Here is a 25,289-nt window from a genome sequence, read left to right as displayed (position 1 = left end):
GAGGATCTCCAAACGTATGTGGACTGTACTGACTGGGTTGTTTTCAGGACTGCTACCAACAGTCTGGGTGAATAGCTACATAGAGGCTGTGATGTCATACATCAGTTTCCATGAGGACAGCTGTGTACTGTCACGCATCAGGGTTAGTTAAAGTAAGACAAACCCTGGTTTACAGCTAAAAAGCCAAGGTTGGAAAAGGAAGAAGTGTTTAGGAGTGGGGACAAGAACCGGTTTAAAGAGGCTAAATACAAGTTTAGCAAGGCGGTGAGACATGCTAAATGTCTGTTCTCTGAGAAGCTTCAACAGCAGTTCTCAGAAAACTATTTGGCCTCTGTCTGAAAGGGCCTCAGACAGATCAACGGCTACAAACCGAAAGCCGTCCACTTCACTAATAACTTGCGCCTGGAAAATGACCTTAATGACTTTTACTGTCGATTTGAAAGACAATTGGACAAACCCCCATGACTCCATCAGCCAGCTACAGACCACCAGCTCCTCCTCCCCCACCCCAGCAGGGGCCCGGGCCTCTCCATCACTGCCCACCTCAGAGGTCTCCTCCTTTCCTACCACAATGACAACTCTCTCCACCCTGGAGATGGTTGTTAACAGGCGGTTCAAGAGACAGAACGCCCTCAAAGCAGCTGGACCAGACTTTGTCCCTCCCTCCACCCTGAAGCACTGTAGCGATCAGCTGTCTCCAGCGTTCACAGACATTTTTAACACCTCACTAGAGACATGCCATTTACCAGCCTGCTTCAAGACCTCCACCATCCTCCCTGTCCCCAAAAAACCACAGAGCTCAACAACTACAGACCCATCACCCTGACATCTGTGGTAATGAAGTCTTCACAGACCCACTCTTGGATCCCTGCAGTTCACCAACAGAGCCAACAGGTCTGTGGACAATGCAGTAAACTTGGCCCTCCACTTCATCCTCCAGTACCTGGAGTCTGAGTGAACCTACGCCAGGATCCTGTTTGTGGATTTCAGCTCTGCCTTTAACACCATCATCCCGGCTCTGTTGCAGGACAAGCTCTCCCAGCTGTACGTGCCCGACTCCACCTGCAGGTGGATCACTGACTTCTTGTCTGACAGGAAGCAGCACGTGAAGCTGGGGTAACACGTGGGAGCAGAATATCAGCAGCCTCACCAAGAAGGCTCAGCAGAGGAATTACTTCCTGTGGCAGCTGAAGAAGTTCAACCTGCCAAAGTCAGTGATGGTGGACTTCTACACCATCATCATTGAGTCCATCCTCACCTCTATCACCATCTGGTACGCTGCTGCAAGGGCCAGGGACAAGGACAGACTGCAGAGTATCATCCGCTGTGCCGAAAAGGTGATCAGCGGCATTCTGCCATCCCTCCAGGACCTGCATGTCTCCAGGACCCTGAGGTAAGCAGGAAAGATCATGCCCAACCCCTCCCACCCTGGACATAATCTTTTTGAAAAACTCCCCTGCCGCAAGAGGTTGAGGTCTGTCAAGACCAAAACCTCACGCCACAAGAACAGTTTTTTCCATCTGCAGCTGGCCTCATCAACAAGGCCTAGGACCCCCACTGACATGGACTCTATCCCACCCATGGATATTACATGTTATATCAATGTAAAACCCCATAATCTTATATTTGCACATCTGTGATCTTTGATCTAACATGATGCGTTACATTAACACAACCTGTATTACTTATTACTATTGATTGCGCACTGCATTTAAGCAATATTACATGAGAGGGTGTGCTTTACCATCATTGTTTGCACGACAGTGATGCAGTCAGGAACGAGGCGCCAGTCGTCTACCCAGAAATGACTGTTGTTGTTAGTGCAACATCACGGTCTGTAGTTCTAATTAATGGCGGAGTAATATTTTTAGTGATGAGGCTTTTTTCATTTGAGCACGGCTTAGTGTGCTGTCATGCTGATTTGAGTATGTTCTAAATGTCTAGTTGACCAATCAAATTGCTTGGTCGGAACTACGTGTTGTATAAATACTGTTTATTCCTGGTCAATATTTTGTACATATCATCTCTTTCTCTTCTATTTAAAACTTAAACCTGTAACAGCTCTTCTCACTTAGAATATATTTTACATATTTTTTACTGTAAAGCCTTTCTTTTTTTATTATTTAGGATTACTTAATTTTGTGTATATTTTGACTGTTATGTACCACAACAACACCCAGGCAAATTCCTGTATGTGCAAACCTACTTGGCAATAAACCTGATTCTGATTCTGATTTTTTTTAAAAAGACAAGTAATGTTTTTATCCTTGAGGCCTAAGAAACATGTTGAGCAAATTTTCTTCCACATAAAACTTTACAAAGTGAATTTTTGTAATATTTTAAAATGTGCATTGTCTTATACTTTACTGCCATTGCTGGTGCATTGCAGCATTTCATTGTGCATGACCACAATGAAACTGTTGATCAATAGCATGTAACTGACACCAGAAATGTAAATAATGATTGTGGGCGTGCATGTGTGTCCTTGTGTGCATGCATGATAGACAGAAAAACAGGGACCTCCATAGCGCTACTAGTGGTCAGAAACTCCAGAGGGCACCTTTAATATGTCTGTTTCAAACCTGCCTCCTGACAGAAAGTTGAACTAATCAATCAGTAGATATGCAGGGCTGCACAACATATTTTTTGCAAAGTGTAAGTTTCTGTGACCTACAATTATGTATAGTGCTCTTGTGGATCTGCAGGGATATTTATCTTCACAGGAGCATAGTTTCATATATGTTCTTTTTTTCTTTTCTTTTTTTGAATGTTACTCATTGGGTTTCTTAACCGAAATTCTTTCTCACAAATCAGTGAACATATTACTGATCTTCTGGCTGTAGTTTTGCAACCCCACTTCAATCACATTGCTTTGATTTAAGCTTCGAAACACCCAGATGAGAGAGTTTGAATTAAGTCCAAACAAAACAAATAACAGTTTCACTGTAATTCTCTATTTTTCCAGGAACTCTACGCTCACATTTAGGTTTCAAAATGTTCATGCGCCCTATAATTCGAAAGGACTATTTTCAGCACTGTAATTGTATGATGACAATTCATATTCACCAACAGCAGATTGCAGGGTGTGATGACAAGGTTGCAGTGGGTCATAATGATCACAAGGGAAAAAAACCCCTATATTTCAAAAGTTAACTGAACTGAAGTTTGTACACAACCATGTATTTCACAGATGCAAAGTCGTTCGATGCCTACGTGGTCTACCAGATGCAGAGTGGAGACAATGTCACTGAGGACACACTCTGCAAGTTTGTCACAAAGATTTTGCCCTCTGTGCTCGAGGAAAAGTGCGGCTATCGACTTTTCATCCATGGGAGGGATGACATACCTGGGGAAGGTGAGTTAATATTATTTGGATACACGGGCTCCAATATATGACTTCTTCAAAACACAATCTGAAGTGACACTGTGATTAATTTCATCCGCAAGGTCTGCATTACTAATCCTGGGAAAAATACTTTTTGGCTGTGTCCACCAAGAGTCTTGTTCAAATATTTTGAATAAGACTAAGACTAAGTCATAAGAATTAATGATATCATATAAATATACTGTACATCATATGATATCATATGACATCGTCATTGTGTTTTGTTTTGTTTTTTTGGTTTGGATTGTGATTTCAATTAAAAAAAACCAGAAAAACCAGAAAAACAATCTTTGAAACCTCTCGGAAAGTGTCCTTTACAACACTGGAGCATTTTTGTGATGGAACAAGCCTTAGCAACCATTTTCAGAAACAATACAAACTAGCTCTCTGTCTGACCCCACAGACCATCTGGAGCTGGTGGAGGACCGTATGAAGCAGAGCAGGAGACTGATGGTTATCCTCACCCCTGGTTCAGGATCAGGGATGGGGGTCACAGACAAACGCCCCACCTCGCCCCAAAACCCAGTAGTAGGAGGGTTTGACTGGCAGGTAAAAGTCTTACAAATGCAGATTAAAAAATTAAAACAGTTTGTTAAAACAGTTTAGGCAAGATGGATGGTTTGATTCCCAGCTCTTCCTGTCAAAGTGCCGAAGTGTCCTTGAGCAAAACACTGAACCCCAAGTTGCTCCAGTTGCATGAAAGCTCCGCTGCTATTGGTGTGTGAGTGTGTGTGTGTGTGTGAATGAGAGGCAAACATTGTAAAGCGCTTTGTCCGTTACGGTAAAAAGGCGCTATATAAGTGCTCCACTTATGATCCATTTACCATTTAAAATGACTTGGCGATAAATAGGGATATTTATTTATAACACTACAGCTACAAGAACTAAACACTACAACTACAACATTTTACAAACAAGACACAAGAGGGAAAGGAGAAACTGGTACATAAGGCCATGACTAGTGAATGATTCAAATGAATGATGCCGACTTATCTATTGTATAGTTAGTATGAGAGACCTGAAAAACAGATGAGATGACTGTTACCTGAGAAGCAGCGAGTCAAATCAATGATACAACAGCTTAGTTCTGAATTGCCAGTTGGGGGTTACAAATTATGAAAGCACCAGGGTTTAAACAAGTTGATGAAGGTTTTGTAGAAATTGTTGTGTATGGTCTGGAGAGTGAGAAGTTTGGGAATCTCACTGATGTCTTGTTGGCCAGCATTCCTGGGGGGTTGAAGAAAGAGCTGGTGCTGTTGTTTGAGGGTTTGTACTGTCTGCATTCAAAACATGAGGGGAATTTCCCCTACATACATACACTGAATATTGTTACTTTGAGATCTGTGAGAGCAGAATGTTGCATCATTAAATGTATTATGAGCTGTTAGTATACACATTTTGTCTGATTTCTGCCTTAAGTTGTGTCTATAAAAATAAAATTTAGATTATCATTACATGATTATCTGTAGATTAATTTGCATAAAAAGTAATGACTGCACCAGAAAATTATGATTTGTTATCTTAAGATTCTGAGATTATCAAGTTGTAATCATGTAATCATAATTAAGTCATATTTTAAGAAAACTGGGCTAAAAGAAAAAATGATGAGGTGTCATTGATATTACAGGCTTCAATACTAGCTTTGCTGCTACTACTATTGCCAAATAATTCTTTGATACTGCTTGATATTTCTTTGATATTAAGCATTCAATGAGTAATAAATTGCTATTGATCATTTTCCAGCTGGGGCTTCACCATGCGCTGTTCCAGAGGGAAATGAATGTGATTCTGATCCAGCTGGGGGACACGGGGCCACAGGGATACACACACCTTCCCCCTGGCTTGCAGCACCTGATTCGCAGTAGCGCCCCCCTTAGGTGGCCAGAGGGTTCGAGGGGTGCTGCTGCATGGAACTCGCGCTTTTGGAAGAGAGTGCGATACCTGATGCCTGCCAAGCCAGCCTCAAAATCTCCACAGTCTGCTATTATCTGAAACCCTTATGGACTGACACCAGTCCCATAACACCCTTTACACAGATGTGTGAAGAAAATCACAGGTGTCAATTGTATGTATACAGAATGTCAGTATAACGCAGATAAGATCCAGAGAGATATGAGAGTTTAGTTTCAAAATTATGTTTATTTATCCATAAAATAATTAACATTTCAGTGTTCACACCCAACCTACATACCCACAAGATAATGTAAAATAAAAACACATAGAAAGTGTAAAATAAACATAACATAAAAAAACATACAACATAATGTACTCAACAGAAGGTATAACCATAAAAATGTTAAAATTCACTGATGTTTGAGTAATCTCTTCAGGAAGAAAGAGATAAAACACAGTTTAGTGTATATCTGTATGTAGCAGATATGAAAGACGTCCTCAGTATTTTGAAATGAACAGTGAATTACTTTAGCTTTTTTATGCACTATAAACAGTGTTTACACCTATGACATGATCCATGTAGTCACTCAGTGTGAACCAGATCACTCCCAAATACTTATGATGATCCACAAGTTTGACCACAGAACCCTGTGCATATCATCAAATGACCAGCCTCAGGTTTATCTTTGTGAAAATTTTGCAGATTCTGATTTTCTTTCTTTATAAGAATTACACAAGATTTTGGGGGATTTTTGGACTTAAAGGTATAACAAATTGTGAGCTTTGTGTCATCTTCACTCACACTTAAGAACTTCCACACCAACAACATGTTGTGTGTGTGTGTGGCTACACTGTCTGTGCCGCAGCTGCCACTGTATGTGTGATGTGTATTATAGTATGGCTATGATTGAAAAATTTGACCGGCAAAAAATCTTACATATATGAGACAAATCTGCCAGTCACCGATAGCTGATCAGCTGAAACCCAGCCGTTTTAGATCAGTGGACAATTCATCAGTGCATCTCTAATTCATATAGCTAATATCTTATGCCAAATTAGAAGGGCCTGTTACAAAAAAAACTAACAAAAACAAACAAACAAAAAAAACGTATACTTCTTTATCATTTAACAAGTCTGAGTCCTCATCTCCAACGTCAGAGTCCGAATGCAGTCAATACTTGAGTCATCAGTGCTCAAGTCCAAGTCGAGTCACAAGTCCTGAAAATCAGTTCTGGACTCGAGTACTACAACACTGCACTGCAGTGTACATTATTAAAAGAAACAATTATCCAGTCTTTTTCTTGAGGAGGACATTGGGTATTGCCTGTCAACTGAATGTGTCTGCTGCAATAGATAGGCGAGGTGTAGAATACCTGTAATATAGTCATCAGTCAGACCTGCATGCATTCTTTCCAGCTGCTCTCCTTTGTAATGCACAATGAAATGAAATACTGTATCAGGGCCATAGCTGCCATTGAAGACATTGATGTCATGGTGTCTGCATTTCTGGAAAATTACGCTTTTTAACAACTTTTTTAGAAAGATTAATATAAAAAAATATAAGTAAAAGTGTATATATATATATATATAAGGAATATGAACAATTTTAGTGAGAGGTGTACACTGGGAGACTTTGCACTGGTGACTTTAACATTTGTAAAATCCTGGCTACAGCAACATGGAAAAGAAATACTGTTAATCAGCTGATGACAAGCTGTTGGAGAGCCATATTTTAAGATGATGATTATTTTCTGTTGTGGTTTTATTTTCCACCAGGTTCTGAATCTGTTGGTGGCTTTTGGATCATAACAAGGCTACAGCTAAGAAAGTATGTACAGCTGTGATAAAGATTCAAGACTGTCAGTAGCTCAGACTACAGTCTTTAATGTAATCCTGCTTTTCCTCCGGTAGATTATATAGATAATTCTGCAAAATTTTGCATTTTCTGATGGTTTCATGACCACTGTTCAAGGTGCTGATCCTGGGACCTCCAGTGATATGGGAGCTGTCCAGGGTTTTCACAGGCAGGACTCTCACTGCTATCAGTGAGATGATACAGCCTTTATTTTAGGAAGCGCATCTGTTCTTGTTTGTTTATTTTGTTGTTTCCCTGCACCACTGATATTTTCATTTAATCTCGTCAACTTTGTGCTGATATCAGAGTTCTGCTGTCACTAGCTTGTACTGATGTGAAGTTGACTCCTGAATGTAGACGTCATTTATATTCTGTGACCATTTGTGTGGTTTTATTTTCAAATGAATGTGTCAGAGGTGCAGATTCTTTGAAATCTAGCATCTATGTATAGTCTGATTATGTAATTAATAGTGTGTATATATGCTCTATTGAGGGTTGTTCTGTAAAATTTGAAGATAACTGCTGGCTCTTCCGGTTTTTGAAGATCATACACAATAAGCTACTACAAGGAGTAATAAAAGTCCCCAAATATATAAGAATATAAATCAATATAAAATAAACCAATGTAACCAATTTTTTTTTTTTTTTTTTTTTAATTTTGGGGTCATTCTTTTTTCTAGAAGACTAGCTATATTTGTTATTTATTTAAAATTTGACAATAAAATCAATTTCTGTCACAAACATCTGCTTATGAATAAAAAAACATACCGCAGCACTATTGAAGTTGCTCATGATTTTTTTTGCTCTCTTCATATTATCAAGGTAAAGTCATTTTTCAAAAAAAATATAGATTAATGTCAGCCAGATCTGTATTGTATTGTATTGTATTTGTTGCAGACGGTAGTGACATTTATGAGTTTGACATTGATTAAAAAAAAGTAGAAAAGCGTCTTCTTTAGTACTAGAAATTAGCACTTGTAACTCGCATCCATCAATTTTGCCACAACAGAATAAGGATTTTGCAATGCTTGTTGGGGGAATCAGTAATATTATAGACATATTTATAGGCAAGGAAGCATTCTTTGTTCCAGCCCACATCATTCAGCAATTAATGAACTTCTGTAGAATTTACATTTTGGGGATATTCTTAGCCTATAAACGCCCGTTTAATGTATCTGTTGTTAGAGATTTGATCCAGTAGGGGGAGACACATTTTCTAATTTAATTTGTGACATCTATTCACAGTCTCTATTTAAAAGGTAACACTGAAAAAAACTACAAATTGTTCATACACTATTTTCTTACTTTTAAATCAAATTGCAGTTGCAGTAGACAAGCATTTCCCTACTGTGCCATTTATACAATACAGGCATTCCACCACTGATAACATCTGCATTATATTACTATAATGCCCTATGTGGTAGAAAGTTGTGCACAAAGCACCTCTGGTCAAAAGCGCTTGCTGAAAGTATTCACAATGATGAATAAATAAATCCAGATCTCGTGGTATTTTTCCAGAATAGTGCTACCTACATGGAATAAAGACCCAGACTGACTTCTGAGTACCCAGACATCTTTTAAGTATTACTGCAAAGTCTACAGTATGTCCTCCTTACTATGAAAAAGAATACATTTATTCAGTTTATGAGCTTTTATCCTCCAAATAAATTTCAGGAAAGATTGGTTTACTTGTTTTAGTAATATTATTTGATAATGAATTCATTTAAATGTCATGACAATGCTGCACTGATTAACCTGGAAAAGTCCTCAGTTTAAGATTAAAAAAAAAAAACTTCAAAATCTACAGGCCTACAGAATTTTATTATAGCCTACTGTGTACATTATACCTCACTACATCATTTAACCTATAACAAAACTGAAAAAAGCAAATGCCAAAAGCTTGAGGTCCCTTGTGGACTTGATGAATCGTGGATTTGGACAGTCGCAGCACGCAGACTGACGTCCGGACGAGAGACAGTTTGCACTGTGGACAGATGCAGGTTGTGGCCGCTAGGTGGAGGCAGTCAGGCAGGTAACAGATGGAAATGTTCACTGCCCTGCTTTACCTTATTTACTCACACACACACACGCACGCACGCACACACACACAAACACACACACACACACACACACACACACACACACACACGTGCAGCAAAGACGTGATCGTGAGCTTTTTGAAACGAAATGAAAGTACTGCTTTACTGTCCGTTTTGTTCGGTTGGTTTCTTGGTGTGTTATGGAGGAATAATTCAGGACCGGATGGATGCCATGTGCTAGTAAGTGATGACCTGACATTCCTCTCTCTCTTTATTTCATACTTGAAAACCTAAATGAATGCCACAAAATAACGCATGTCAGAGGGAAACTTAAACAATTAGCTCTTTAGTTAGTTAGTTCTTCTTACAGGAGTATTATATAGGATGTAAAAAGCAAGATAAAGTAGACTGTAATCAAACTTACTAGTTTAATACCTAAAATCTTGTAGAAATATCTGCCTCAGCAAATATGAGCTCCGTGCAAAAGCATGTCTGAGTGTTGTAGACACTGTATTAATTTAGTGAAACAATACCAGATCAATATATCATACCTTACAATAAATTCATCATCTATAACTTTGACCACTTTTCCTGTTTGACCAGACATACTTTTACAACAGGTCAGACATCTGTAGGAGGAAGAGTCAAATAAATATGTCTTCCTTTTGGTTCCTGATTTTTTTCTCAAAGGAGAACACAGGACATGTTATTTACAGAGCAGATATGCTGTAGTAGACCAGAAAAGCTATTTAACTCGTTGGATTTTAAAGATAGCCAATAATATTACGTAACTATAGTGATTCTATAGTGAGTCGTAGAAAAAATACAATGTAGAATAAAAACAACACAGAAAGTATAAAATAACCATTAATATAAATGCATACAATATAATGTATTCAACAGAAGCTATAACCATAGGAATGTTAAATTCATTGATGAAAACACAGTTTGGTGTATGTGTGCACGAAGCAGATATGAAAGACATCCTCAACATTCTGAAGTTAACAGTGAGTTACTTGAGCTTCTAAACATCTTTTAGAAACCTGAGCAAGTGTTACGCCAGGTTCAGACTACACAAAATTTTTGTGTGATAAGATACCATTATGTCAAGGCAATAATAGAGTCATAAATTCTTGCTGTGACTTGGCCAAGAGACATGACATACTTGGTACCTGACCAATTAAAGCTTGCTGTTTTTCACAACCTGTATGATGTCATTGGAAGGAGGTGCAAGGGACTGACTTCCAGGAACAAGAATGTACAGTACAAAAACAACAGTGTTTGAAGCAGTGTTTATGGTGTGTGTTTGTGTGTATAATCTAGCTGTCTGGTTGCTATAGCGCCACAAGCCTTCCTGTTTCACAGTTCTGCCTAGCAGCATGAGCAGCACCAACAAGTTGTTTAGGCAATTTAATCCTGCAATAGGCTCCCTGGATTTGGCTAAGCCTTTTGGTTTAACAAAACTCCTCGCAACCACATATCCAACACCACCTCAACCAACCAGTTTACCTATGCACATAGTGGTATTGCTAAATCAAGCCTCACCACATGAAACGTACTGCATTTACATCTTTCAAACAGAACAAATATCTCTCCAAAAATGTCAGCACAACTGCAAACACTACTACCAATACAACAGACCACACTAGATGCATTGCAGCTGCATATACAATCTAGAACATATTAATATAATCATAACAAGCAGTAAAAATTAAACACTGACTGACCCTCAGAGGTGTCAATGCCTGGTTTTCTTGGCAGCAAAATTCCTGATCAACTCCTTAAAGTCCAGATCTCAAAGAATGCCACTCTCAGTGAACATTAGCATCAGATGGCTTAGTCTCTCCTGATGCATGGTTGAGCGCAATCTAATCTTGACCAAGCCAAACTTGGACAATAATCGCTCCCCACTGGCACTTGTCATTGGCATTGTCAGGAGTACATGTAGGGCGATGTCAACATTAGGGAACACAAACTGTAAATTCCGTCTTCGTATTAGATTGAGCAGTTGAAGGGCAGATATACTGTATTTGTTTTCTGGTTGAGTTTAAACTCCCTGAACTTCACGGCTTATTCAGCAATTCTTTCCTCCAAGTCCACTGAATATTTCCTCTGCTGCCTCAGTGCCAGTATGTGGATCTCACTGGCAAAAGTAGAGGTCAATGTGTTCAAAAAAGTGAACCACTTCTGAACATCTTGATATGAGCGCTATCATCTGTCAAGCTCCCCCAATAGTCTGTCAATGATGGTGTGAACAGCGATGCAGATGCATGTTGCTTGTAGTGCAGTGCTCGCTCTCTGAAATCTTGATAAAATTAGTTACACACAAATGCTGTTTTAAGCCTGCACGTTTTCTTGTGTAGAGCCTGTGCTTCATTTCTTGTAGTCACGTTTTGGTTATCACCCTCCATTATTTTCTGCAATGAATGCTGGATAGTAGCATAGTTCAGAGAGAGTGCTTTTGTGACCTCAGAATGAGCTGACCATCTTGTGTCAATCTCTTTAATACGAGCCTGCAGACCTTTGTAGGTGCCAAACATGTTAATAGCATTATCATAACGTTGTCCATGGCAGTTGCCCATATCAATGCCCAACTCCTGCAAAACACTGAAAACTGAATTAAACAGGGCCTCATCTGTGTGGCTGGTAATGAGCAAGAATCTTTAACACAGCCCTCTGGAGATACATAACAGTGGATGAAAGTAAGTTAGTTCACATGTGTTATATCTGGTGTAGAGTCCACGCTGATTGAAAATTACTTGGCTGTTTTAACTCGGCTCACAACTTCACCAAGCACTTTCTCTTCCATTATCTGCACAAACTCCTCACACACAGTTCCAGAGAGATACAAAGGAATTTGTTGATGTGAGATTTTAAGAATGCATGGATTGATTGATCAGCTCCAAAATGCCCAAATAATTCCCATTATCGGACTGTCCTAGGGTCTGACTGTGACCACGAGAAGGAAGACCATGATCAGTCAAAAATGTCACAACAGCAACTACCCACTGCAGAACCTGAGACCAATACTTGCATTCATCGTCAAATCTCTTTTTGAGCTCTGAGTTGATGATTCCGCGTTCAGCACTCCAGTTGATGCATGACAACATGGCCTTTCTGTGGAGGACATAGTGGCATCTAACGGTGAGGTTGCAGATTGCAACCAGCTGAATACCCCTCCCCTCGACCCTTTCAAGCATGTATATTTTATTATTATTATTATTATTTTCAGGTGATAATACACCAATTAAAACATACTTATGAATATTTTATTCTATTTCTGCCAATAGATCCCCCTAAAACTTACACACTGGTCCTTTAAAAACTGTTTTGCTGTTGGTTAATTTGCAACCGAAATATGTTTTGGAAAAAAAGTTGTTGTTGATGTTTGTATTGGTGCTCAGAGGCAGACAGGTCAGCATTTCTGTTTTGACAAGTCACCTCAACCCAGTAAGCATGAACAGTGCCATCAATGAAATCTCCCCAATTCACCAGGGTCAGTTTCGCATGGATCAGTATCCTCACCGTCATCTTCGGTGGTCTCTCCAGCTTGTGTGGTGGCAGAAGCTGCCTTTAGGTGTTGTGAATAGCAAGGTATCCTGTTGTTGAAGCACTTGTTTCAGTTGTTTCAAGTCAATGTCCGGCCCTGGTAGTGCTAGTATTTGCTCTTCTTCACAATTGGCAAGGAGGTCATCTTTTTAGGTAACGCCACTCTCTTGAGGCACTTAGCTAACATTAGCACTAGCCGCCTCAGAATTTTCAAGTATCTGAGTCACATGACTCTCACCTACTACATGGTCATTTTAAGCCTTTTTGAAAAATACCAAACTTTGGTATTTTTTTAAAGTAACTCCTGGTCTCGCTTTTCTTCTACTTTTTGAGCCTTTTGCTTCTGAGCATCACTCTCATGTCTCCTAAACTCTGCCATGTTTTTTTATGATTTTCTTCAATCAAGAGTTTGCCGGAGCAGCTCATACATTGCCACACTGTGACACCAAACTGACCAATCAATCAGTACACATTATCTATGACATTAGCACCCACAAAAAGTAATTAAATAATTAAATGTAAGCTTATACCAAATTACTGTAATTAATGTTAGCTGTTGCTGATCAGATCAAAGACAGATCTGTCTGTATGCAAGCAATAATTTATCTTCATGCAACAATCCCTTTCCATAGAAGTTCAATTTGCTCTTTGTCCTTTTTGCTTATATGCAAAGTGGATGCCTTGGTTGTATTCTCTTTTGATGTATTATTTGCATTTACTACAATGTCAGAGTGTAATCACACTGTTCAATGGTAAATGGTAAATGGACTGCACTTACATAGGGCCTTTCTAGTCTTCCGAACACTCAAAGTGCTTTTACACTACAAGCCAGATTCACCCATTCACACACACACACTCACCCACCGAATGCGGAAAGCTACCACACAGGGTGCTGGTGCAGCCATCGAGAGCAATTCGGGGTTCAGTACCTTGGCGAAGGACACTTTGACATGCAGACTGGAGGAGCCGGAATCGAACCGCCAATCTTACGATTAGTGGACGACCCGCTCTGACTCCTGAGCCACAGCCAATCAATCCAGGCCTCTTTCAGTGCTTTGATAGTTAAGCTGAGGTGATCTGTTTTGTCACCACAGCTAGACGTTTTGTTATAAATCATTGCCTCAGCAACATTTCAGCACTGATCAGTGTGTCTCGTCACTGTATATTGAAACCTCAGATATTGGAATATTTGGAGCATTTGGTCATTAAATGAAGATTTGCAAGCTGTCCTTTTAAGTAAAATGTCCATTTCTACTGACTTCTTCTGGTTAGATATAAAATATTGAGTTGTGTTTAAAGAGGGGAATTGTTTTGTAGCACATTTTATTTGCTGAGCGTAGGAGAGAAGATACAAAAGCATTGTTTCACTGTTTCCACAGTATATTTGGTGTCTATACTGTAAGTCCATGTGAGCTGCGAATTTATATGTACATGACACAAGTAATAAACACTGTTGTATTCTTATGAAGCTGAATAGTGTACATTTGAAACAGTATGGCTTTAAGAAAAATTTCAGGCTCTCCCTATTTAGCTGTATTTAAAAACAACTCAATTATGATGCTAAACTAAAGTCAAACGCGAATTACCTAAATAGATAAGAATATACCCCTACTATGATGCTGATGTGCATCATAAAGGTGCCGGCAGTACACAGAAAATGACATACCCGTACATACATACAAACATTTCTAAACACTGTCAAATTTATAATCATGAAATTCTACCAATCAAATGATTTGATTTTTGATTTTCTTTTTTTTTTATTAGGATCTCTTTTAGCCCAACTGGGCTATTCTTCCAAGAGTCTTAAAACATAAAAACATCACTTTAGATACAAAGAGAAACAAACAATATTTGTACAAGTAAAACTCTTAAAACCCACAATTAGCCCCATACATTGTGCAGCACACAACATAACATTAAAACATTAAAACAACTGAGTAAAACAATTGATTTCCTGTATACAGCAAGGAACCCACCTTACATACAGTGAACTATATCATCATTAACTACATATTTCTGTTGTCTCACATACATTAACTTAATTTTTTTTTTTAAACTGGTAGCCATTACCCTAGAGGGGTCAGGTAGTTTATTCCACCTTTGACAAGCCTGATAAGAGAATAATCTTTTACCAAGCTCTAATTTTGGCTTTGGCAAGACATAATTTGTACCTGTAGTTCTCATATTGACCAAATATCTCTCTCACCAAATGGAGTTGGTCATAAATAGCTCTTGCTGTCTTCTTATGATGTACGTTATTACATAAACTCAAAAGGTTTCTGCTAAATCATTCTGAAATTTACATTGGTTGAATTTTTTAAAACTTCTCTTGACAATACAGCAATACACAGTAGTTTCTGGAGAACTTGGGTGTTTTTAATTATCGTCAAAATATTGTGATCTGTCCAACCTACAGGAATAGAACATCCTTCAGAACACTGCATTTGGTGGGAAATCTTGTTGCACTTGCAACCGTTTAGATTAAGTTACAGGTCTCACCAAACCTTGACAATTTTATTCTATTTGTATTCTTTGTATCACTCCAATTAATATTAAAGTCACCCAATAGGAGTACCTCCATGTTTTCTTCTGCTGCTTTATCTATTCTGCTACACAGATCTTCCAGGTAGGACATGTTTGATTTGGAACGTCTGTAAACACATCCAGTAAGCATTGGTTATTGATATGGCAACTGTATTTGTACCTATATTACCTCAACTTGACCAACACAAGGTCATCTCTCCTTTGAAGGCAAATATGATTTTGAAAATATAAGCCACTCCTCCTCCATACATGTTCCTATCTCTACTCATCATATTGAATCCTTCTAGGTGAATCTCTCCATCATTAATTGTGTCATCTAAATGCTTTTCAGTTATGGCTAAAATATGCACATTATTATTCATCATCAAATCAGAAACTTCATGAATCTTAGTAGGCAAGCTGTAAACATTAACATGTGCTAAATATATCCTTTTCTTGGCAGTGTCAAGTCATTTGAGCGTACCCGTTTCCTACTTGGCTTTGACATGCCACAGAAAACAAAAAAAACCCCATCATGAGTCCAGGGCTAGACAACCCATCAACCATACACTGATCTAGAATAACAGAGTAACCTTTGAGTCCCTACAACTGGCTGTTTATGTACAGCTTGTCAACAATCAGTGAGGTCTGTGCATTTAGTCTCCGGTGCTCCTTCATAATTAGATATAGAATTTTCCTTCTCACATTTATCTCAGGAGGAAATTGATCGTTCATTCCAAAGGATGTATTCCTGAGTTGTCTGCCCTTGTTTTCAACAAGTTCTTTTTCTTTTAAATGTTCAAATCGAGCGACAGTGGCTCTCAGCCTACCTTCAGAAACTTTTCCCATTCTGTGAATGCAAGAGAAAGTGATACTCTTAGTTCTTTCTGGTGTCATTTTTAACTGATCAGTCATAAATTGCAGCACAGCAGATTCACAGTCAGTATAAGTATCCTCTGGGATTCTGGAGAACACAATATTGTCTTTCATCGAGCAGCAAAGTTTCTATTAGCTCCTTGTTCTACTTTTCAATACTAGTCACCTTATTCTCCACAGTTAGAATTAAGCATTTTAGCACCACATTCCCAGACATCAAATCATCAATTTGCATCTGACTTTATTCTGGGCTTGCTCTGAACTTGCCCAATTCCTCTCTCATGACATCCAGTATCTTAAACTTTGCAAGTCTTTTATCAATGGATTGCAGTAGAGCAATTTCTACCTCCATTGTTGGTTCACTCCCATCACTGTCAGAACATGCTCTTTTGCCTGGGGAGGGTCAGGAATCCTCATTGATATCCTTTAGAATCTTCTTGTGTCTTTGTTCCTAAAATTTGTTTCTTTCTGAAACATGTTCCAATTTGCTTTTTGATAGCTCATCTCCATAAATCTCTCCAGCTTTTCAATACACCCACTGGAATCCATATTATGTGATCAGGCCCAGTTTAATCAGGTCCTGTAGTTTTGGGCCTGCCAACAAATTGCAGTGGAAGCAGCAGAAGGGCTTCCAGCAGGAGCAGGCCGGGGCAGAGGGAATCCACTAAAAATCACAACTCTTAGCAGTTTGGTAGTACGACTTATCAAAAACACTCAAACAGTATATTTGTTTCTTATAAAAATCTTTGAGAGATATTAAATATACATTTAAAACAACTTGCAGGGCTAGGAGCTCAAGTGCATGGGAGCCAAAAAGTTCCCATGCACCAAAGTAAAAAGTTGAACTGGGGAATAACTGCTGATTCATCGCCAGGGGGATCATTTACAGCTGATGCTGTTTTAACCCTAAGCATTAGGAATAAGCATTCCATCCCTGACAAAGTCTGATGTGGTGTATTTTTACAAAGCAAAACAAAAAAATAAAAGTAATTAAGTAATTGAGACTCACTTCCAAATCTGAAAGTAATATGCCAAGAAAATCTAATTTAACTTGAACTTTGAGCCAACGTGAAACAATGTGTTCAGATGAAGAATTGTGGAGACTTCCAGTTAGAGCACTTGCTAATTTCTAAAATGAATCATTTCTTCTAGTTTATTAAGTATGATGCACTGATACAGATTAAACAGCTCCACCTCGACCAGCAGCAACATCAACATGTTTCTAACATATAAAAACATTTTAAAAACGATCTACTAAAACACTGCTTTCACTTTGAGGAATTGCGACATATGAGTATTTCCCACACTTTTTCCTCTACAGTTATAGGATAAGCAGGGCTGAGTTGTGCTGCTCTGTGTGTGTTCGCAAATAGTGTCTTTTAATTGTCAAAATGCTTTAAAATATTAATGGGATGCACTGTGTGTGTTCAGACGTCTCCTAGAAATGTCAAGTATATTCTACTAATTTACAACAGAAAATACATATTGCAAGAAATGTGATGCCGTCTTAACTACTTCAATCGACGTCTCAGCAAAATGTTGACTGACAATGTATTTAATTTGTGACACAATATCCACTCAGCAAAAAATCATATTTGTCACTGCTTGGTTCAATATTGAACATGTCTGCAATGATTTGAAGCATGACACAGTACATGTTTAGTGTACTAACATTTAATAGGAACCACAATCATTCACTGACCTTAACCAAAGTGCTTTTGTTGCCTAAACTTAACCACATGTGTTACCCATGACATGAACCCCAAAGCTGTGGTGTCAAAATCCACTGGAATTTAGCCTGACCATCTCTCAAAACCTTACAGAAATTGGTGCTATATAGTAGTATATAAATATAATACCTAGGAGAAAGGGTATTCAGATGTTAGTCTGTGTTGTGCATTTACATCCATGCATTCTCTGCATATGTCCCCATGTGACCTTTTCCCCCTTTGCCTGCTGCAGCGAGCCCTAGACATGACTGTGAACAGCCGAGTGGGACATGTGTGTGTCTGTGTGCATGTGTCAGCAGAAGCAGGATAGTGGCACACTCCCATTGAAAAGGAAGGGGGATGGCAGGGCGGGGGTTTGCTGGATGACGTTTGGCCTGGCAGCTGGGAGCTGCTCCGCACTTTTGTTCCTCTCTGACCCTGATGACCCGGCACTCGCCCCGGTGTCACACACTCTCTCTCACACACCTGCATGCAGTCAGACACACGACCGCACATGACACACACACACACACACACACACACACACACACACAAGCATGCACCAGCATATATGTAAATGTGGATATTTGCACACCACAGACACATGCACACAGACTGTGTTCAATAGGCCAGGTCCTGTGGGGACGATCTATCATGACTTAATCAGGGAGCTGTGAATTTATGCATGTGTGTGTGAGAGAGAGAGACAGAGAGAGAAAGAATGTGTGTGTCTGACTGTATGAAAGACATCTCATTATGTTGAGCTGTGAAATTCCATGAGTTTTCCATTATTTTCATGATCACACCAAAGCACCTCCATGACTAAACAATGCTTTCCCTTCCTAGTTTGTCATCATCTGAAAATTCCCTAATTTTCCTTGACTTCTTCTGAGAACTGATTAAATATCCTCACGTTCTCTTTCTGGAATAAACCAACAAACTAATGACAAGAATTTACTCTTTCCCCTAAATAATTAGTAGACTAGTCGTTTAAGTCATTTTAAGGTTGCCACGGAGGTTTTATTGGCCTGAGTTATGTAGTAAATCTCAGTGTGGCCACTGAATTACTCTATCTCCATTACACCGTACACAAGCCTGCACAAACAGCAGGTGGTGTGTGCGTGTGTGTGTGTGTGCACACACATGTTTTCATGCTGCCTCCTTGCCTCTTTAAGTGACCCAGAGGGCACTAGGCCTAAGGCCAACCTTTTGTGGCTTCAAAGTCCTTGGTGACCCTGTCCCATCCCCCTCTACCCACACACACACCATGTGGCTTGGTTTTTTTGGCTCCCCTCTCCATAGGTAGGAGCTTGTATGGAGGCTGTTAGTATGGCATTATGCCTGTTAAGTGTGTGTGTGTGTGGATGATACCAGCTGGACTAGCTCTTCCTCTCCTTGAATCCACCTCTCAGGCCTTGTTAAGGGGCTGGAGTAATCCCTGCAGCCTGAATCAGTGTTTACCCAGTGGGCTAAAGGAAGAGCTGCTGCAGCCGCTGCTCCTGCTGTTTCTTCTCATTCATACATTTGTCTGTTCAGATTATCTTTACACCTACTTTTTCTTCTGTCCTGTTTTCCTCTTCTTAATTCATCTCTCAGATATCTTACGTCAGTCGGTGTAAAAGGCTTGCACTGGACCTTTACTGTCATTAGCAATATAAGAACTACTCTGAAAGGGAGTGTTGTGAAATGTGGTAGGTTCCATTTAATTGGCTTTATATGATATAAATCAGCTACTGCTGCAAAATCTGTGAAACAGTATTATGGTAACAGGCAAACAGGAGGGAGTTTAGCAGTTTAGAGGAGATACTGGGTTTATTTTATCAGGTGTTTTTGTCACAATATCTCGACAGTATTGTCAGTTATAGTGACTTTCCAACATAAGTCAAATTGTTGTCATGGCTATAATCTATTTCCTATTCATATGAGCATATTACATTAATGAATTTTAATTGCTGAACTTAAAAATTGCTTATCAAATGTTTTATTTAAATAAATATTTAACCAAAACACACAATACATCATACAATATAAAATAATTTTAAGTTGTATTTTTTAATATGTGCAGCATATTTTTCATGGCCAAACATTTGCATAAAAATTACATCTAGACTTTATCATTTAATAAAAGATTGTAGGATAGGGTGTGATCACTTCATCTTGGAAGCAAATGATCTTTTCTGTTGATTTTTGCATTTTGCATTGTGACATAAAGACATTGTAGGACTTGTATCACATGATCTTAACTAATTTTAGAGCCAATAACTTCAGGTCCATATGCCTACTTCTTTCAAACCAAATCAAAGTTCAGTGGGAAATGACCTGATGGAAAGGAGAAATCCCCTTCAGAATACATTATTTTAATCAAGAAATGAAGCAAAGTGGAATTATATTGTGGATTGCGTTGGTACTGTATATGTACAGTACATGGACAGTTTATTTCTCAAAAATATATGGATCCATTTTGGAAAATATTTCAATACACAGATGTTTCTGTCAGTTAAAAGTCTTAAAGTGACTTAACTGTAATAGCAGGTTTTTCTTTCATGGCTGTGATCATTCTGTCAGATAAGTTGGTACTTCCATATGTTTCTTCTTTTGTTTGAGGTATAACTGCCACACAGGTCAAACAAAACTACTCAGATTTATCTTGTGTAAACAGCAGCTACACTGTGCATCATTTTGCAGTGCTGTGTTTGAGAGGCTTGGTAAGGTGCAGGCAGGCGGCGGGGAGCAGGACACCTGTTCATCCTGCGACTCGAAGCAGATGGTCCACAGTGCTCCTGCTCCCCGAGGGGAAAACCTGTCAGCTGAGCCCCAATTAAGGAGTCACTGCAAGTCAGAGGGGAGTGGGGGTGGGGGTGGATGATAGAGACTAGAGAGGATAAAATCAGCCTGATAGTGAAATGACTATAATGTGATAAATTAACTGTTTGTCTGATAGGATTCTTGAATTCTTATACCGATACTGATTGGTTTGTCAATATCTCAAGCCTTTTTTTTTTTTTTTTGCACTGACAGTTTTCTCCCCTTACTAGAATGATCCAGGCTAGATTTATGAGACGAGATAAAATGTTGATACACGTTTGCTATGACGCAAATCCTAAACTATACAATAAGTGGCCTAAAGCTAATCTCTTGTAAGCAGTTCTAGGTTGTAATTAGTTCAGTTTTTATGGTATTTGTTGGATTCATTCTTTTATCTTTTCTTGTAAATTGTAATTGCTTGTAATATGCTCAGTTGTATGATAAATGAGATTGGCATAATAAGGTAATATCTGTGTTTACCTAAATGCTAAAATAAAAAGCTGTAGTATTTGAACCCAGTAATACCTTATCAAAATTAACTTTAAAAACCATCTAAAGTGTAACTGAGCTCAGTAATGTAACTGACTGCTAAATCATGTAATAAATTATTATGCAATTATTATGTGCATTATTAAATAACATTTGATAGCAGTTATTACAGGATTTATTCATAAAATGCACCATTAATAAAACTGACACTACTAAAACATTAAAAAAAATTATATTAACATTTAATTTTAATAACATTTTAAAAAAAAAGCTTTTACAGATCAAATACAATATGATAATAAAAGATGCAAGTTTTATAGCATTTTATCTTATTTTTTAGAGAGGTTTTAATATGCTTTGAACAAAGGAAGGAGCGACAAAGTGATAAACAAAAAGAAATGGAAATGGAAACAGAGAGACTTCAGAGTGTTGGACTTTCTTGCTCTAAAAAGAGATTGGCATGTAAAAAAGCATACAGCACACCAGACACTGTATGCCTCATCTCACCCAAATGTGGAAATACTGCATTGTAATACATCTAAAACATGTTCACTGGTGACTGGCTCACATTGAGGTTAGAAGAAAAACCACTGACAAAATTTCCAAGTGCATGTGATTTATTCTATGTGGGGTTATGGTTATGGGCAAAAGTGTTGTCTACTTCTCGTATGTCTAAATTTACTCTCTGTGTAGCAGCAGACAAAAACAGAACAAATTTTCCAAGCATGTGTTTTATATATGCTCAGTGGCAGGTGTAAGTATTTTTTATGTATCTCAGGGTTTCCCTACTGTTGGCTAGCAGTGATGTGCTGATAAACTTAATCATTTTTATTCACTGGAGAGTTGGAGTGACCCATGGCAAAGTTTTCACAGGCAAAGATGCTTGATATCAGCACAAAAATCAGCTATTCAGCTATTCATATATCAGTCTAAATTACTGATGTTGGTTGTAATTTTTCACAACTCAAACCATTTGCACCTAATTAAATGTCACTCTGAAGTTAGAGAGTAGATTACGGTAAAGTAAGTATCCAATTGCAGGAGTCTTTAGTGAACTATCCCAGAAGAGGCCTTGCCTCCTGAGGTGGCTGCACCTAAAAATACATTTTGTACCAGAGAGGTCGATTTGCATACTACACAATACAAATGACATTTCCTGTGTAAGCAACCCGGATTACATTAATGTTGTGGCTTTAAACTGAAATGGGAACTACATCCAACAGGTTTGGACAAGAAAAACTGAACTGTACAATTAGTCACACATAAACTGCAAAGACAGTAGCCTATATACACTCTATAAAACAGGCAAATACACAAACACACACATACACACAAAAGTATTTGAAAATGCAATCGTCTTCAATAAAATAAGCCAAATTAATATATTTTCATTATCAATGTGATTTTGTGACAAGTGATTTTAGGGACACTACACTTAGTTGATTTGATAGTTTGAATTCATCGCGATTCAGGCAATGTTTACTGAGCGTGCGAAGGCCTGTCCGACATTTTTCTATTGTGTTTGCTAGGCTGGCGACAAGCCATGAGTGCAGGTTGCCAAAGCTGACAGATGAGTTGCTGTTATTAAAGTGATAAGTCCTGTTCCTTTGAGTAATGAAACAGAGACACGTTTAAACACATTTTACATGATGTTTTTTTGCTACTGGGTATCACTGAACTGCCCCTCCCCCCACCCCTTCACACGCACACACGCACACACGCACACACATTTTACAATGAGCAGAACAATGATCTCCTGTGAGAGCTGGTTTTATTGAGACGAAGCAGACGAGTTAAGGTTTTAATGAATGTAGTAAATAGTGATAAAAGGTTTCGCCAGGATACTCCAATTTGCTGTAGGTCAAAGTATAAAAACACTGTTGTTCCCTGGGAGGCAGTCAGATAGGAAAATGAAACCAAAGGAGTAAATGCTGGAAGGGAGGTAGAAATATACTGGATCTCATGACTAATAGGAACTAAATGCTCAGTGTTTCCTCTACCATTGCCTTGGAGGGGCAGTTCACCCATCCTGAAAGAAATAAAATCTGTTTATTTATGTTACTTACCTAATTTATGTGCACTCATTTCATTTCAGCTCAGTGTGAGAGTCTCTACTGTGTTTTGCTTTCATTTATGGTTGTGCTAGTTTTTGTTCTCTCCTCTGCTCTCTGTGTTTCATATCAGATGTTAGGAAACAAATTTGTCATTGCATTGCCTTCCAAAGGTTGGATAATATTATCCTCAGTGGAGGGTATTGCGATTTACCGGTGAGTTTTACCCAGAGCCCTAATTTTACCTACACTAGCTACAATAGGCTACAGCCACAGCTTGGCCAACTGATTTGTTTGTGAATGTCAGGCAGGAAGCAGGTGTGTAGTCAGGAGACTGCAGGTGATGGACTGGGGCAGGAAGCACACTTCACCATGTTCCCTAAATGTGGATTTTCTGGCTCCAGTGACTGCTGATGGCTTCAAAAGGTCACCTCAGAAACCTGTAGATGATATGTGAAGGTGCTTCATCCACGGTCTGTGATTTCTGTATGACACTTCCCAGAGATCACCTTTCATTCAAACTGTGGTGAGACTGTGACATCGTCTTGCCTAGATTGTCAGTCAAAATTTGAACTTGTGTAGGTGGGGCCATTTTTCGGTGTCTATTACTGCACATGATAACTCGCTAACTGCTCAGGTCTTCTTCAGTTTTTTTCTAATTTTTCTAACACGCAACATCCCTGTGAAACAGAAATAAGCTGACCAGGCATTCAATGCTGGCTGGCTTTACTTTAAGTTGTACAAAAGTGTTCAGGTTCAATACTTAGCTCTAGGTTGAATCACTTTGTTGTCAAAATAATCAGTGATGGACAGTTGCAAAGTTGCTGGCTGCATGCCTCTGTGGATGGTAATGTTGGTCTGTCAGTCGGTCCACTTAGGTTCAGAATGAACTATGCCAAAAATATTGGATGGATATTTGTACAGACAGTCATGGTCCTCTGGGGATGAATCCTGATGACTTTGGTGATCCCATGACCTTTCCTTTAGCGCCACCAAGAGGTTTACAGTTTTGTTTAGTGAAATGTCTGGGTAACTATTGGATAGGTTATTCCTGCGAAATTTGCTATAAATACCCATGGTGCCCAGAAGATGAAAAATAATGGTTTTAAGGATCCCCTTATTTTTGATTTAGTGTCATCATCAGGTCAAAATTTTAACTTGTCAAATATTACGTTTTATGACAAGATACCAGTAAAACTAATTATATTCTCACCAGCTTCATCTATACATTGTGTTTAGTGATAATTAGCAAATGTTAGCATATTAACAGACTAAACTAAGACAGTGAACCTGCAAAACACCAGTATAATATGTTATTAATTAATTTAGCTTTATTTGTGATTTTGTACTTAAATTGTATGCACAGTAGGTCAAGTGTTCCGTTCTTTTGATAGGTTGTTTTGGCCTGTATTCATACCTTTTCTGTAATCTTTTCTACTGAAGGGTGAATAAGGTTTTGTTCCACTGGGAGTTTTGAGGAAAATAATAAACCTCCTCCTTTCTGGAGGTGAAATGGCCTGGTAACTCGAACTGTTTAAGTCCAGCCTAACAGGCAGCCGGTCTTTGTTTCTGACCTCCTCTAAGCTTAAAAGTAATACCCCTCCTCACAATCGGAAGTCTTTCAAAAGACGCTGCCGTTTTGTCAGGACCGTGTCCAAACAATGGAGCCCAACGCTTGCTTTTTTTTCTCTTCTTTTCTCACTTTTCCTACTTTTTCCTTTTCCATCCCTTGCTAGTTTGAGGCTTTTCCTGTTCACAGCTTCCTACCCCACCTGCCAACTTTCTGTCTGAGACATGAGTGTACATTTGGGTATGGATGGTAATGTAGGGACATGTCTTTACCAATCTATCAAGGTGTTGCTGGATTGTCCCTAAAAATGTTTTTACCAATCTCAAACAATCTAGCCACCTAAACTCCACGTAATGTTAACAGTAAGATCTCTGCAGAGTTGCCAGGTTTCTGTGTTTTCTGCAAAAAAAAGTGCACTATTATGATATGGGATATAGGATATGGGGGATACTAGACCTGATGACTTGGCAACCCTCAACTTGAAGCTGCACACATTGTTAACTAGCAGCAACAGCAATCGATGAGGTGGAGAATCTGAAGCG

General features: G+C 38.8%; 2 protein-coding genes across 3 annotated transcripts in view; both read left to right on the top strand.

Annotated features, from left to right (window-relative positions):
- LOC137193143 (interleukin-1 receptor type 1-like) overlaps positions 1 to 7,931 on the top strand; it is a 28,050-nt gene extending 20,119 nt beyond the window's left edge. The window contains exons 10-12 of one of the 2 annotated variants that reach the window (XM_067604374.1): positions 3,191 to 3,355; positions 3,789 to 3,934; positions 5,129 to 7,931. In XM_067604374.1, the coding sequence (XP_067460475.1) occupies positions 3,191 to 3,355; positions 3,789 to 3,934; positions 5,129 to 5,377 (560 nt within the window). In that variant the 3' untranslated portion in view covers positions 5,378 to 7,931. The remainder of the gene's footprint in view (positions 1 to 3,190; positions 3,356 to 3,788; positions 3,935 to 5,128) is intronic. The other variant, XM_067604373.1, reaches the window with a different exon arrangement.
- A 763-nt stretch (positions 7,932 to 8,694) lies between these two features.
- LOC137193141 (probable ribonuclease ZC3H12C) overlaps positions 8,695 to 25,289 on the top strand; it is a 37,383-nt gene continuing 20,788 nt past the window's right edge. Inside the window, exon 1 of the mRNA XM_067604370.1 lies at positions 8,695 to 9,412. The gene's annotated coding sequence lies outside the window, so the exon portion shown is untranslated. The remainder of the gene's footprint in view (positions 9,413 to 25,289) is intronic.

Source organism: Thunnus thynnus, chromosome 11, assembly GCF_963924715.1.
Source record: "Thunnus thynnus chromosome 11, fThuThy2.1, whole genome shotgun sequence".
Lineage (NCBI taxonomy): Eukaryota > Metazoa > Chordata > Actinopteri > Scombriformes > Scombridae > Thunnus > Thunnus thynnus.
The sequence above is the reverse complement of the archived record's forward strand: the minus strand, read 5'-3'. Positions and strand labels throughout refer to the sequence as shown.